The following is a 16960-nucleotide window of genomic DNA, read 5'->3' as shown; positions in this document are numbered from 1 at the left end:
TGTCAGATTGTCTGAGCACCTCGGTTGTCTTTTTCTAAGTGCTTATGAATTCTCCTTCACATCTTTCCTCGACCTCATGATGTTTTACATCGAGGTCAAGGAAAAAGGTTTTGAAAAAGACGTCTTACTACTTTTACATGCTTCATGTCCGCCTGTGGCTCAGACATATGTTCCACAGACCTCAGCCTTTGCTCTCAGGCCGCACCAAGGAGAACCTTCTGGAGGGGTCTGGAATGAACCACCTCTCCCACAGATCCAAGTGAACAGCAGGGTAATTCCATGGTTTAAATGGACCATTCCAGTGCAGCAGGTGTGCCTCCTGTAGGAAGCTCTCTGAATAGCGGGCATCTGGACTCCAGCCTAGACACACAGGAACACTTTTTGAAATATTTCAGGTTTCTTTATGTCTGTTTGTAGCAAAGTTAATGTTAACCATTATTATTATTATTATTATATAATCTATTATTAGTCACTATTTTATTTCCATTTTCTAATGTGTTAATTTAAGTTTTCCGCTGAGAATGGTGTGTTGTGTGTAGCTCTGTATACTGTCCCCATGCTCAATAAGTTAACTTGTGATAAACTCCGTTAAAATACTTTATTTTTATTGGTAAAAGTGTGTTTTCTATACTTTGCATGCTAAGATTAGCTTCCAACTACCACAGCAATTATGCATTTAGGAACTACTACTGAAATTCTTCTGTATGGTAACAGAGATGTTGATCTTACCCAGGTGTCTGACGTGCCACATTGGGTCCAGTGTTGTGTATTTGTCATGAAACACTATTAGCATGGGCGGGGCCGCCACGCCTCCAGCCATGGCACTGCTGTATATGTTCTGCCTGGTGGGGAGGAGAAAGAAGAGGGTTTATGGGGTTACAGCCTGCATGTGTGAAATGCAGTTCAGCCAACATACATAATACGAAGACAGACAAAAAAGTATAAATAATATAACAATATAACAATAACAAAAAAATCTAAGAAAGTGCTAACTGATGGCAAGGTTGGAATTTTTCAGCATACTTTTCTTAAATTTTTTTTTTGGGGTGTGGTTGGGATCATGTCACAAACTGGCACACAACCTGCAAAGTGTATATTCACAAAATCTGAACAGGCCACTAATACTCATGATTACAAGCTTTACACAGGTTATACTGTACTTTAAAATGTAATTAGAAACAAAATGCTACAGAGAGTAAGTCCAATGAAGCTAAACATGGAGTGGCATGCTCTTAAATGGCTTAAAATGTGACTATTGGTTCTGGTCTTAAAGGTCCCATATTCTGCTCATGTTCAGGTTCATACTTGTACTTTGGTTTTCCACTAGAACATGTTTTCATGCTTTACTTTGTTTAGTTAGTTAATAAAAAAATGAATCATGTATTATTTATTAGCACACAGACAGTCAGGGAGCATAAACCACATGAGAATTTTGGATAAACAAAAATGTATCATCTGCATAGCTGTTGAGATTAACATGATGTTGTCAGATGATACGATCACCGGGAAGCACGTATTTACAAAACCAGAGGGACGGGATAGCTCTATCACAAGAAGATATGAAAATGGCATGTAGTTTGTATTTAAGGAAATATTTGTTTTCATATGGTTCTACTTTGCCTATCAAATTACTGTATTGTTTCTGTACTAGATAAAGTCCTTAGAGCTTGATCTTTGAGCTGGACATGTGGTAAAATGCAACGTGAGGGTTTCCAGAATGAGCTGGTCACCGTGCATACCTGAAATTCTCCTCCATCCATTTCTCCAGTTGTTTAGTGATCTTCTGTTTCTTCCATTCGCTGACATCTGCCACAAACACTCCAGGGTTGAATGAGCAATCTGTTGGGTTGATGCCCAGGTCTCTAATTGTCTCTTTCCTATAGTCCAGGAAGCCCATGTAGGTTGTCTAGGGGACAAGCTCAGAGTAAAGCATGCCATACTTCAATAACCAAAGTATCTTTCATTTGGAATCAATTCCTCTAATGGTCTAAAGTAAATACCCTTTGGTTGTGAGTTTACAACAAATAGCATTAATTCACATAAATTCACATCCAAGTTGAATGATGCAAAAAAAAAAAATGCCCCGGGGCTCGTGTGAAAATAGATCTGGCGCGTATCTTAAGCGGAGTGGAGATCCGCTTCACGCACGCTTTGCAAAGTATATATTCTTTGCAAATTCTGCACTCAACCCATTCAGCCACTTTTTTCTTATGCAACAGTTATTTTGTATGTATATATTTGTTTTTCTGTATTTATTGTTTATTTCATATTCATGTTTAATATTGTTTGTTTGTTTATGTATGCAACTTTCACCAAGGAAAATTTCCACATAAGTGGCAATAAAACCTTTTCTGATTCAGATTCTTCTGGGACGCCCCGCGGCGTGGCTGGTGGAATATTTCTTATATATATCTTCACACTGGCAGGTTAATAAACAAAGTGGTATGATAAAATACATAAAAATCCACCTGCATGCCGATGCTGCGCACCATCTCATGTGTGGAAGGCAGGTCGCAGTCAGTGGAGAAGGCAGCAGCATGACCTGGCTTCAGTTTGATATTAAACAGATCCTTGATGTCGCCTGAAACGCATCAAAAACATATCAACAACATATACTGTACACACACCCTACACCTGTTACAGCACTATTGAACTCTGCATGAAATATATCTCTATTGTTAAAAGTCTGGCTAAAGCAACAATAAATATGAACGATACAACACTGATGCTACGTGCTCTAATGTTAGTAGTATCGTAGTTTTAATAAAGATCAGTAGGGGAGGGGTTATGTTAAGGATAGTCTATATATATATATACACACACACACAACGTTTCATTGATAGGATTGCCTCGGTACCGCTGGAAGTTCCGCAGAATGTCCCTCATTTCCACCTTCCTCTTTCTTTGTGTTGGCGTTCTAACCTCTGGTGGATTTCTGAGGACTATGGTTAACTGCTCCTCAGATCTCTGCAGGGTAAATCCAGACAGCTAGCTAGACTCTCTGTCCACTCTGAGTTCTCTGTTGAATGACTAAAACTACTTTTGAACGTACACGTTCCACCAAAACAAGTTCCTTCCTGAGGCTATTTTGCAGAGGCACCGTGGCTTCGTCCGGCGCTTAGCACCGCCCAAGACGATTGTGATTGGTTTAAAGAAATGCCAATAACCAGAGCACGTTTTTCTCCCAACCCGGGAATGTTGTGTGGACTAGCTAGACCCTCCTCTGCAGCGCTGTGGAGGAAGGTCTGGCAATGCGAGAATATGTTGAGGATGACTCCAGTGTGTTATCGAAACATAATTTCAGGCCGCCCAGAAAAAATCTTGGACACAGTCTGGCTCAGCTCAATTCCGTACTACACAGTTTACAGTCCTCTCACATGTTTTCAACAAGTAACTTCTAACATGTATAATGGGTTTAGAAATACTTTTTTACAAAAATGTAAAGTGTAAGGTATTGTAATGTATATTTTGTATACAACTTTTTGAATGTCCATCCATCCATCTTCATCCGCTTATCCGGGGTCGGGTCGCGGGGGTAGCAGCTCCAGCAGGGGACCCCAAACTTCCCTTTCCCAGGCCACATTAACCAGCTCCGACTGGGGGATCCCGAGGCGTTCCCAGGCCAGGTTAGAGATATAATCCCTCCACCTAGTCCTGGGTCTCCCCCGAGGCCTCCTCCCAGCTGGACGTGCCTGGAACACCTCCCTAGGGAGGCGCCCAGGGGGCATCCTTACCAGATGCCCGAACCACCTCAACTGGCTCCTTTCGACGCAAAGGAGCAGCGGCTCTACTCCGAGCTCCTCACGGATAACTGAGCTTCTCACCCTATCTCTAAGGGAGACGCCAGCTACCCTCCTGAGGAAACCCATTTCGGCCGCTTGTACCCTGATCTTGTTCTTTCGGTCATGACCCAGCCTTCATGACCATAGGTGAGGGTAGGAACAAAACTGACCGGTAGATTGAGAGCTTTGCCTTCTGGCTCAGCTCTCTTTTCGTCACAACGGTGCGATAAATTGAATGTAATACCGCACCTGCTGTGCCGATTCTCCGACCACCTCCCGCCTCCATTGTCCCCTCACTCGCGAACAAGACCCCAAGGTACTTGAACTCCTTCACTTGGGGTAAGGACTCATTCCCTACCTGGAGAAGGCACTCCATCGGTTTCCTGCTGAGAACCATGGCCTCTGATTTAGAGGTGCTGATCCTCATCCCAGCCGCTTCACACTCGGCTGCGAACCGATCCAGTGAGTGCTGAAGGTCACAGGCCGATGATGCCATCAGGACCACATCATCTGCAAAAAGCAGCGATGAGATCCCCAGCCCACCGAACTGCAACCCCTCTCCACCCCGACTACGCCGATATCCTGTCCATAAATACTACAAACAGGATTGGTGACAAAGCGCAGCCCTGGCGGAGGCCAACTCTCACCTGAAACGAGTCCGACTTACTGCCGAGAACCCGGACACAGCTCTCGCTTTGGGTCGTACAGAGATTGGATGGCCCTGAGAAGGGACCCCTCACCCCGTACTCCCGCAGCACCTCCCCACAGTATCTCCCGGGGCACCCGGTCATACGCCTTCTCCAGATCCACAAAACACATGTAGACTGGTTGGGCATACTCCCAGGCTCCCTCCAGGATCCTTGCGAGAGTAAAGATCTGGTCCGTTGTTCCACGACCAGGACGGAATCCGCATTGTTCCTCTTCAACCTGAGATTTCGACTATCGACCGAACCCTCCTTTCCAGCACCTTGAGTAGACTTTACCGGGGAGGCTGAGAAGTGTGATACCCCTGTAATTGGCACACACCCTCTGGTCCCCCCTTTTTAAAAAAGGGGGAACCACCACCCCGGTCTGCCACTCCTTAGGCACTCGTCCCCAGACTTCCACGCAATGTTGAAGAGGCGTGTCAACCAAGACAACCCCTCCACACCCAGAGCTTTAAGCATTTCTGGACGGATCTCATCAATTCCTGGGGCTTTGCCACTGTGGAGTTGTTTAACTACCTCAGCAACCTCCACCAGGGAAATTGATGCCAATCCCCCTCATCCTCCAGCTCTGCCTCTACCATAGAGGGCGATTAGTCGGATTTAGGAGTTCCTCAAAGTGCTCCTTCCACCGCCCTGTTACCTCCTCAGTTGAGGTCAACAGCGTCCCCATCCTTACTGTACACAGCTTGGATGGTTCCCCGCTCCCCTCCTGAGGTGGCGAACGGTTTTCCAGAAGTACCTTGGTGCCGACCGAAAGTCCTTCTCCATGTCTTCTCCGAACTTCTCCCACACACGCTGCTTTGCCTCTTTCACGGCAGAATTTGAATTTGAGAGGTGACAAATTTCTTTAATCTCTTACTCAGCCATTTTCTTTTTCTGCTGTAACATGTGAGTTAAAAGTCTGATGTTTAGCTGTAAACCTCAAAAGTAAAAAAGTAAACATACTTGGCAGAGGATATTATAATTACAGGTATAATATCACATAATATCTTTATGGTGAGCTGTTATTTGTAATGAAATCTAACAAATCCAACTACATAAGTCAGTGAGTGTGACAGTGAGTGTTAGGATATAATCACTGAAAAAGGCACCGTTTTAACAATAGGTCAACCTTAAAATCTTTTTTATCTTAAGGATACATAGTATGAAGGATTTTACACATGGATTCCTTCCAACCGTGATCACATACATACCCTGCACAATGACATCATCGTCTAAGTATATCACCCTCCTATGGTTGATGTCAAGCAGAGGTAGGTAAAAACGCACAAAGTTGAGCTGCAAAACAAAAGCATAAGTTATTATTACACCTCCTTTGAATCTTTTTCACATTTCAAACAAATTGTAATCACATTTGTAAATTAAACAAATTTGTATTTACCGTGAATTGTATTACCTATTTCTGATACCAATTAGGCTATCCATTTCATAGTACAAAAACAACTATGTTCAAGTTCAGACACATGGACAGAAATAGGTGTATGCATTCCAAGCCTCACTCTAGTAGATGGTACCACAAACTCAGGGCTTCAGTTACATTAACCCTCTAAGGACTAAAGGCACATTTTACATATCTTCTTGAATTCTCCTTTTAAGGTTATTTGCATATAACCTGATCCCTCATGTTTTTTCATATCAAAATGTTCAAAACAAACTGAAGCTTTCTGTATGGTGACGCCCAAAATTGTTCCAGAGCAATGTGTAAAGAGATAATTTGGCCCTAAAGCAGAAATATTTTTTCAAATCTCTTGTGAAAACATACCTACACTCAATTGTTTGGGTGTTTGACATGAGATTTAGAAAAGTACTGGGTTTACAAAGGTAGAGTAATATATGAATAAAATAGTAAATAAATGTCTAAAATGAAATTTTATAATATACGCTTTTTGAGCAGCAGTCTCGCCGGTGCATCTTTTGTCCTCAGAGGGCTGAGTCAGGCCCTGGGGCGGATTCAGACATAACGATTCAAAAAAATAACGCCACAATGTAACAATGTTACTCCTCTCTCTGACGCTGGCCGAGTTCAAACACTTGCACTCTAGTTCACGGTCACTATCGTCCCTCCCATGCTCTGGTTCCTCCCATAGAACGTCATCCTCAATGCCATTTAGCTCACTATTTGTCGCCATCTGTTGTAGTGAATGTATATTGACATTTAAAAGTCTAGACCCCAAGTATAAGACAACCCCACTTTTTCACACGTATTTCCAGGAAAAATAACCCATCTTATATTCGGACCATATACAGTATAAAGTGTGTATGGATACATGAACGTAATCAAACCCAGAACTCACTGGATGTAACAGATCGGGTCGAGAGGAATCTGGCTTCACCTTTCCTTTTAGAACCATGGGGTTGAATTCCAATATCTTATATTTGATGCCTTTCAGTTTAGTCCTCATTATGTATTGCCTGGAAAAATGCAACGAAAGTAAGATTAGGTGAATAAACATAAAAGGCTATCATCAGGATAGGCAATATTATTGGGATGCCAGGTGGCCCCGAAAAAACCCACCCACATCTCCTCTCCAAATCTGGAACAATTTCCAGATTCATTACATTTACAGTATAGGGTTTTGGCTACATTGAATGCATGTGGACAGTCACGCTTGGACCGTCACGCCCGACCGTACGCGGACCGTGCGCGGAGCGGATGTGCTGCGGAGCGTATCTTTTAGCTGGCTACACCTGCTGCGCACACACGGCGTCAGGATTGTGTGAGTCACAGGCGAGACGGCGAGCTTTTGCTTTGGGATTGTTGTTTCTTCAGTTTTTAGGCGCCGTCACAGCGCTGTGAAACATCCATCTACTGTCAGCTGTTATCAGAGGACGCAGGTGAGAAACAAGAGTAAAAATAGAAACTCTCAACACGAAGAAACTGCCAATACGCTCATTCACAGTCATTAAGTCGTTTCCTGTATATCGGTAGTTTAATTTAAAAGAAATATAGAGACTTTATGATCCATTTCTGTGTAAAGAGGGCCGCACACACCTCGCCTAATAATATAAATGAGAAGACGGTCCTATTTTTACGGCTTGTAGAGTGGATCTCGGTAGAGCATACGCACCACTTTCGCGCTGCTCTCGTGTCCGGTGTAGCCAGTTTCGTGATTATGGTGGAAGCGTGAGTGTTGACGTACGCTCCGCATACGTTACGATGTGCAATGTAGCCGGCCCGTAAGAGCACAAATCAGGCTGGAAATCATCATGTATTACACCTTTAAAAGAGTATTGTTTGGGAGACACGTTACAGACCTGCGTCAGTTTCACGGCATCACGAAGAGTGACAATATAGAAGAACACGTTGGCGTCTGTGTTGCTATAGACGCTGTTGATGAGTTGCCATGGATTTGCGCCAGTACGCTCCTCCGATGCACATATGATGACAGGGATGACATTATCCGCCTCTGGCACTCTCACTGTGGGAAGTCGCGCTGCGGATCCGGCGCGCTTCCAGTGATCTGAGAGACATTTACAAAACGTGCTCAGTAAATACCTGAAACCGCTGGCCATTGAGGTTTTTAACCAAATGTTACTCAAAAGAAAGAAGTAAAGCACTTTGCATATGTTAGGAGGACTACTTTCAGCTGCGTATTAATACACAGTGCCGGACCTTGCGGAGACGGTGGCTCCTTAGGCACTCGTCCCCAGACTTCCACGCAATGTTGAAGAGGCGTGTCAACCAAGACAACCCCTCCACACCCAGAGCTTTAAGCATTTCTGGACGGATCTCATCAATTCCTGGGGCTTTGCCACTGTGGAGTTGTTTAACTACCTCAGCGACTTCCACCAGGGAAATTGATGCCAATCCCCCCTCATCCTCCAGCTCTGCCTCTACCATAGAGGGCGTATTAGTCGGATTTAGGAGTTCCTCAAAGTGCTCCTTCCACCGCCCTATTACCTCCTCAGTTGAGGTCAACAGCGTCCCATCCTTACTGTACACAGCTTGGATGGTTACGCTTCCCCCTCCTGAGGTGGCGAACGGTTTTCCAGAAGTACCTTGGTGCCGACCGAAAGTCCTTCTCCATGTCTTCTCCGAACTTCTCCCACACACGCTGCTTTGCCTCTTTCACGGCAGAATTTGAATTTGAGAGGTGACAAATTTCTTTAATCTCTTACTCAGCCATTTTCTTTTTCTGCTGTAACATGTGAGTTAAAAGTCTGATGTTTAGCTGTAAACCTCAAAAGTAAAAAGTAAACATACTTGGCAGAGGATATTATAATTACAGGTATAATATCACATAATATCTTTATGGTGAGCTGTTATTTGTAATGAAATCTAACAAATCCAACTACATAAGTCAGTGAGTGTGACAGTGAGTGTTAGGGGATAATCACTGAAAAAGGCACCGTTTTAACAATAGGTCAACCTTAAAATCTTTTTTATCTTAAGGATACATAGTATGAAGGATTTTACACATGGATTCCTTCCAACCGTGATCACATACATACCCTGCACAATGACATCATCGTCTAAGTATATCACCCTCCTATGGTTGATGTCAAGCAGAGGTAGGTAAAAACGCACAAAGTTGAGCTGCAAAACAAAAGCAAAAGTTATTATTACACCTCCTTTGAATCTTTTTCACATTTCAAACAAATTGTAATCACATTTGTAAATTAAACAAATTTGTATTTACCGTGAATTGTATTACCTATTTCTGATACCAATTAGGCTATCCATTTCATAGTACAAAAACAACTATGTTCAAGTTCAGACACATGGACAGAAATAGGTGTATGCATTCCAAGCCTCACTCTAGAGATGGTACCACAAACTCAGGGCTTCAGTTACATTAACCCTCTAAGGACTAAAGGCACATTTTACATATCTTCTTGAATTCTCCTTTTAAGGTTATTTGCATATAACCTGATCCTCATGTTTTTCATATCAAAATGTTCAAAACAAACTGAAGCTTTCTGTATGGTGACGCCCAAAATTGTTCCAGAGCAATGTGTAAAGAGATAATTTGGCCCTAAAGCAGAAATATTTTTCAAATCTCTTGTGAAAACATACCTACACTCAATTGTTTGGGTGTTTGACATGAGTTTAGAAAAGTACTGGGTTTACAAAGGTAGAGTAATATATGAATAAAATAGTAAATAAATGTCTAAAATGAAATTTTATAATATCGCTTTTTGAGCAGCAGTCTCGCCGGTGCATCTTTTGTCCTCAGAGGGCTGAGTCAGGCCCTGGGGCGGATTCAGACATAACGATTCAAAAAAATAACGCCACAATGTAACAATGTTACTCCTCTCTCTGACGCTGGCCGAGTTCAAACACTTGCACTCTAGTTCACGGTCACTATCGTCCCTCCCATGCTCTGGTTCCTCCCATAGAACGTCATCCTCAATGCCATTTAGCTCACTATTTGTCGCCATCTGTTGTAGTGAATGTATATTGACATTTAAAAGTCTAGACCCCAAGTATAAGACAACCCCACTTTTTCACACGTATTTCCAGGAAAAATAACCCATCTTATATTCGGACCATATACAGTATAAAGTGTGTATGGATACATGAACGTAATCAAACCCAGAACTCACTGGATGTAACAGATCGGGTCGAGAGGAATCTGGCTTCACCTTTCCTTTTAGAACCATGGGGTTGAATTCCAATATCTTATATTTGATGCCTTTCAGTTTAGTCCTCATTATGTATTGCCTGGAAAAATGCAACGAAAGTAAGATTAGGTGAATAAACATAAAAGGCTATCATCAGGATAGGCAATATTATTGGGATGCCAGGTGGCCCCGAAAAAACCCACCCACATCTCCTCTCCAAATCTGGAACAATTCCAGATTCATTACATTTACAGTATAGGGTTTTGGCTACATTGAATGTGTAACGTATGCGGACCGTACGCGACCGTACGCCGACCGTACGCGGACCGTACGCGGAGCGGATGTGCTGCGGAACGTATCTTTTAGCTGGCTACACCTGCTGCGCACACACGGCGTAGGATTGTTTGAGTCACAGGCGAAACGGCGAGCTTTTGCTTTGGGATTGTTGTTTCTTCAGTTTTTGGCGCCGTCACAGCGCTGTGAAACATCCATCTACTGTCAGCTGTTATCAGAGGACGCAGGTGAGGGAAACAAGAAATAAAAATAGAAACTCTCAACACGAAACTGCCAATACGCTCATTCACAGTCATTAAGTCGTTTCCTGTATATCGGTAGTTTAATTTAAAAGAAATATAGAGACTTTATGATCCATTTCTGTGTAAAAGGGCCGCACACACCTCGCCTAATAATATAAATAGAAGACGGTCCTATTTTTACGCTTGTAGAGTGGATCTCGGTAGAGCATACGCACCACTTTCGCGCTGCTCTCGTGTCCGGTGTAGCCAGTTTCATTGATTATGGTGGAAGCGTAGTGTTGGAACATACGCTCCGCATACGTTACGTGTGCAATGTAGCCGGCCCGTAAGAGCACAAATCAGGCTGGAAATCATCATGTATTACACCTTTAAAGAGTATTGTTTGGGAGACACGTTACAGACCTCGTCAGTTTCACGGCATCACGAAGAGTGACAATATAGAAGAACACGTTGGCGTCTGTGTTGCTATAGACGCTGTTGATGGTTGCCATGGTTGCGCCAGTACGCTCCTCCGATGCACATATGATGACAGGGATGACATTATCCGCCTCTGACACTCTCACTGTGGGAAGTCGCGCTGCGGATCCGACGCGCTTCCAGTGATCTGAGAGACATTTACAAAACGTGCTCAGTAAATACCTGAAACCGCTGGCCATTGAAGTTTTTAACAAATGTTACTCAAAGAAGAGTAAACACTGCATATGTTGGGGACTACTTTCAGCTGCGTATTAATACACAATTGCCGGACGCAGAGACGGTGGCTCTGCAAAATAAGTCTCGGGAAGGAACTTGTTTTGGTGGAACATTTGCACCCCCGCAAAAGACAACGCCTCATACTATATTAAATGAAGATGAAGATAACAGTTCACACAATACAGTAACGTGAGCTATTTTAATTATCACCACCAATCGGTCCCCAAAACGTCCCAGTCAGAGAGTAAATGCCGTAAACATATTCTTTGTAAATTTTACTAATCATTCCCCGAAAGAACCAAGCAGGCCGGCCTTGTTGCACGATTCAAATGTTCTTCAAAACTTGTGATTTTTCAGCGTGTAGCTTCCTAGCTTGAAGGTTGTTGTTTTACCGAAGCGAAGGTATTTTGAAAGCAGCAACACGCAGAGCGTGGAAGGTGAAGAACATGCGCCGGGTGTCGGGTAATTATCCTGGAAATATACTTCTCTGGGTCCAGATTAGGATTTGAATAAAACCGGTGTGGGTGTACCTGAGAGTCTGGGCCGAGTGGAGGCTCTGAGCAGTATACTGTGCAGCAGGAGACACACCATCAGCACCAGCAGCACCAGGAGGAAGCGGTTAACTGGAACACAGGGCGAGGCAGGAATTAGTCCGTCAGTGGTTTACATGCACATAAAGTAAAGTAGCTTATTTCCAATCAGACTGTAAGAGTTCTCTCAGTATGTACTATAGTGTGTAGACCTGTAACAAGTCCAAATGTTGCCGTACAATAAATTGTCTCAAATAATTAGTGATTAACAATATAATTCTCTCTTTCAGTCAAATTTAAAAATATTTGTTTATGTATTATTTTTTGCAAACAAATGAAAGTTTTGAATGAATCCCAGGATACATCTTTCGGTTATATCACTGTCATGTGACCCAGATGATGTAATAACACACAGCCTATAATATAAACAATACCTCCTTATTTTCATAAAACATATTTTCTGTTTTTTTGTGTAGGGCCAAATGCCAACAACTAACAATTGAAATAATATTAAAAACATATAGTCTGACCAATAATCACTATATATAATTACAATTTGGCATATCTTAACAAAATCAACACTTACCATCACACGCCTTAGCTAATGTTAGCAATTCATTGTGGTTAAACAAAGACACCTCAAATATGTAAAAACAAATTGACAATTAGACAATTATGTTTCCAAGTTTCCAAAGAACATACCTTCCAAAACTTAAAGGGGAATTTCTGTATTTTTCAACATGCACCGTATTTTCCCATGCAATATAGAACAATGGAGGAATGTAGAAATGTTAATATACTGTCTGTACCTTTTAAAGCATACGTCATAGTATTTTGTGTTCACACACTGGATGGAATCGTTAAAGTAAACTGCTTGCGGCTGCCATCTGGTTACCTCATCATACCCTCCCCCAACGCACGCACGCACGCACGCACACATGCACACACACACACACACACACACACTTTCATGCACATTTCTATAACCCGAGACCATAAATCAGCCGTATCAATCTTTATCTTCACTTACTTTTTCTCAGGAGAGCCATTTTTCATGTTTGCGTCCAACGACATCTGCAAACACACACACACACACACACACACACATACACAGAAAGAGAGAGCTATTAAGTCACTCAAAAATGTTGAAAGATGAAATATTTCTTGGCCTTATAATGATGTCTGTTCCTTTAGTATGGTTTTAACACTGAACACTTTTTTTTACTTTTTGTTCATAAAAAATGACTTAAACCAATTACTCGATTATCAAAATAGGTGACGATTAATTTAATATAGTTGACTACTAATCGATTGATTCATCTTTGCAGCTGTAGTTTGGCGACATCTGAAAGCTGCTTGACATCCTCCTGTATATATATCTACAGTATTCCATATGTTCACATTAGAGCTCCGATACTGCCTAAAACGGTATCGGTATCGGGAAGTACTGGAGTTTATGCACCGATCTGATACCACGTAATAAAGCTAAAGATAATCTACGTTAAAGTAGTTACTGTATGTTCTTTTTCCATTATAACTGACTGTCAAACTGGTGAATTAAAGAAAGTTCTGTGGCATTCATGTTTCACAAAGAGTTTAACCTGAGCCAGACCGACAACAAAGATAGAAATCATATCACATCCATACAGGGATAGTATACAGTTCTTAAAACATAATAAAATACATCAGTCCCTCCAGAAAAACGTGATTATGCGATGCATTTTTTCAAATACGCCGCACTTTTGCTGCATAAATTGCCAATTTCCGCACAAAATATGCGGGGCTTGCATGATTTCATAATCCCCGCATTTTCGTTGCAAAAAAGTCACATATCTTAGCAGAAAGTTGAAAAATGTTGCGTTTACTTCACACAAGAGCAGCTATTTTCCCCTGTTGTCATGGGAACGTTATAAAGTGACGTAATTACGCTGCGATGTGATATATGACACACTGGTATCTGATCAGTACTCGGTATTGGCCGATACGCAAGTTCAGGTATCAGAATCGGTATCGGGAAGCAAAAAATGGTATCGGACCATCTCCAGTTCACATTCTTTGTATCATTTCTGTCATTTAGATTGTCTAAACTGTATATTTCATTATGTTGGATATTCTGTACACACATCTATTGCATGTCTGTCCAACCAGGGTCGAGGCATCCCTACTCTGTTGCTCTTCCTGAGCTTTCTTCCATTCTCTCCCTGTTATGGATAGATAGAGACATATGTAAACAGATTGTAAAGCCCCCTGATGCAAATGTGTGATATTGGGCTATATGAATAAAATATACTTGACTTGCATATACGTATGTGTGTGACTGTGACAAACTGCCAGTGTGACCTGGCCCAAAGCCAGGAGGCAATGTACAACACATGTGGCTGTATTTTGTCCAAAGCCTTTCTACCGCCATTTCCTTCCTTCCTGGTGCCAGGGCTTCGTCGAGGAATCTGTTTGCCTTCCAGCCATGTCAACTTTTATATAACAGAACAGAAATGCTTACACAACAAATGCCAACTGTCTCACAGGTTCAAAATCACCCTCTGATTTCCCCCGATCTCTATCACCTCCTCTATGAATCAATAACTGGGTTTGATTGATTCGTCATTGGTGCGTTCAGTAAAGTGTAAAGTGGTGAAACCTCGGCGGGAAACGTCACACTTTTTTGTAGGTCGCTCATTAGTTTTCACACCCACAGTAGTCGGCCTGCTTTTCGTGTTTCAGCCCTCCCCAAGTAACCTGCAGACTCTAAACTTAACTAGGACAGGACATGCGTTTGTGTCATGAATTTGTTTCTGTTTGTCACCATCTGGTCCTGATTAGCTTCAGATACTGCAAGGCCAAACACACTGTCTCTGGCCTGCATTCGAAACAATTGACAATCCACTCAAGACCCTCCACATTACAGTGCATTGATCTTACATGTGATATGTTCTCCGATCTCGATGCATTTATAGTCACGTTGTCTATGTTTGTGCAGAATTGTACTGCCAGATATGAACTCTCACATGATTTAATGCCTCTTGTATTCTTTATTTTTGAGATTTTGTCTTATACATGATACTAAATATCAGAAAATAAGGTTCTTTCTATACAGTAATTTTCTTAAAAGGCTTCTTCTAGACATGATTACATTATTATGTAGCAGCAACCAGTTACAGACGTTCCTAAAAGTTTGCATGTAACTGTGTGTGTGGATGGTGGTCCAAACCAAACCGCTTAAGTCATCACACTGCAAAAAATTCCTTATTTGGATAAAGTAGTACACTTTTCATCACTAAAATCCACTCACAAGAGAAAAGGTTCTGTAACATTTCACTGGCTTGCAATGGAGTTAGATTGTTTTGAGGGAATTTTCTAGCAAAGAAATGTTTGAAACAAGCTTAAAGGAGGTACATTACCTCCCCAAGGCATACAGGATCAAAAACAAAAAAGAACCCCACAAAAAAACGTGAATCTTAATCCCAGAAAAGGATTAAATTGCATTGACACAACGGTAAAACTGTCATGCATCATGCATTTTCCATTCGTTATTAAAGTTAAAAGTTCTATCGTCAATTTCTTTTTAAAGAGATATTTTTTTCAGTGTTGAAGGACAAAAAGTTCTCTTGTCTAACAGATACAACCGGGTTGCATACATGTCACAAAAATGCACGAATATATACATGCATAGAACATATTTCAACTATACAATAGACATAATAATGACATATACGTGACATAAGAACTTCATTTGGTAAAAGCATATGAACTTTGAATGAAGGAGGCGTGTCCCTGTCGGTTTGATATGTGCATTATCAGTCATGTAGCACAATTAAGGGCACATTTCAAATGTCAGAAATGGCGGCTACTTACCAGAAAAAGGGTAGTAATTACGGCCAGTCTCATTCCTGGTGTTCATGGACCATGTTGTTAAAACCTCTCTGGACTGAGGCTCACACTAACCAACAAGCCCACTTTCCCCCTCTCCCACCTTTTTCTTTCTCTCCTTCTTTCTCTCCTCTCTCCCCCCACACAAGTCCAGATGTGACTCATCTTGTTCACCAGCGCCCTGTCTTCCCCGTTCTCTTAATACATCCATGGTCTCCCCGCTGTCACGTAGCCAGAGACTGGCTTAGTGGCTTTGCTCTCCTCATTTCACGGAATTAGCTGTGATACTGAAAAGTTTTTGCTGTGAAAACAGTAACTTTTTTAGTTAGTATATGTGCGGCTTGTAAACGAGAAAAGTCATAATTAAATGCCACTGACAAACGCTCTATTTTTAACGGTGGGCTGTGCCACTTACTCAAAGTGTTTTATTATGCTAATACTTAGCCTATAACTGATTTAAACCCGTTTGGGGGTCTTTTAGCGAGTCAAAACGTACGTCGTCATAATACACTAGCCTATAAATTCATATCCTGAAGCGATAACTGATTTGAACCCGTTTTCTTTTTTTGCGAGCCAAAACGTAACGTTACGTCGTCACAAAAAGTGTTTTAATACTTAGCCTATACGTTTCTATCCTGTAAGTGATAACTGATTTAAACCATTCAAACCCGTGTTTGGGGGTCTTTTAGTGAGCCAAACGTACGTCGTCCCAAAAACTACATTTCCCATAATGGCGAGGGTGTTGCTTTGCTGGAAAGGACGACTAAAGTCTATCCCTTCTTCAACAATTTGGGCCGTCACTTTGTTAAGGCCGGTTGAAAATAATTATTTTGATCTATGCATTATTTGGTCAGTAATACTATTTGAATTATTCAAAACAATTATCAAATCATTCGTTTGTTAAAACGGTTCTTTACCTTGCTCCTCATTTACATCGTTTTTCTTTCCTTGATATAAAATAGCCTAGGTTGAGGCCTATATGTCTTAAATTATTTCACAGATACATATGTGCCGTCCTTACAATTTAAAAAAAATGCAACAAACTATAATCTACTAACACGTATTAAGCGTTTTACTTCAATATGGAAATATTTGAACATGTCTCTTACAATCGTGTTTCCATATGTAAAAATCGTATATGTGAGCATTACAATAATAGGGTTATTTATTATACAATAACAATAGCGATTACTAATAAATAAAGAATTATTGTTAGTTCGTACCGGGGCTGGCGGTAGCATGGGCAGGGGTGGGCTCGAACATCGTACGTATTTTGTATT

At 41.6% G+C, this 16960-nt stretch overlaps 1 protein-coding gene across 1 annotated transcript; it reads right to left on the bottom strand.

Annotated features, from left to right (window-relative positions):
* Positions 1–124: 124 nt before the first annotated feature.
* On the bottom strand, positions 125–16018 carry glt8d2 (glycosyltransferase 8 domain containing 2). The gene is made up of 10 exons (XM_078242713.1): positions 15666–16018; positions 12844–12887; positions 11814–11906; positions 10993–11194; positions 10037–10154; positions 8942–9026; positions 2469–2581; positions 1740–1906; positions 730–842; positions 125–360 (listed from the first exon to the last, which is right to left on the bottom strand). Exons 2-10 carry the CDS (start codon positions 12860–12862, stop codon positions 182–184), a joined length of 1089 nt encoding a protein of 362 aa, XP_078098839.1. The 5' UTR covers positions 12863–12887; positions 15666–16018; the 3' UTR covers positions 125–181.
* Between the last annotated feature and the right edge of the window lie 942 nt (positions 16019–16960).

The sequence above is a fragment of the Sander vitreus genome, chromosome 23 (genome assembly GCF_031162955.1).
Source record: "Sander vitreus isolate 19-12246 chromosome 23, sanVit1, whole genome shotgun sequence".
Lineage (NCBI taxonomy): Eukaryota > Metazoa > Chordata > Actinopteri > Perciformes > Percidae > Sander > Sander vitreus.
This window is presented reverse-complemented; position numbering and strand designations above follow the sequence as displayed.

Bases quoted from the DNA above. Each gene is read 5' to 3' on its own strand.
- glt8d2 (XM_078242713.1), bottom strand. The intron at 1,907-2,468 runs GTGGATTTTTAT...CTTGTCCCCTAG, and splicing joins TGCGCAGCATCGGCATGCAG to ACAACCTACATGGGCTTCCT. The intron at 361-729 runs GTAAGATCAACA...CTGTGTGTCTAG, and splicing joins GTGGCACGTCAGACACCTGG to GCTGGAGTCCAGATGCCCGC.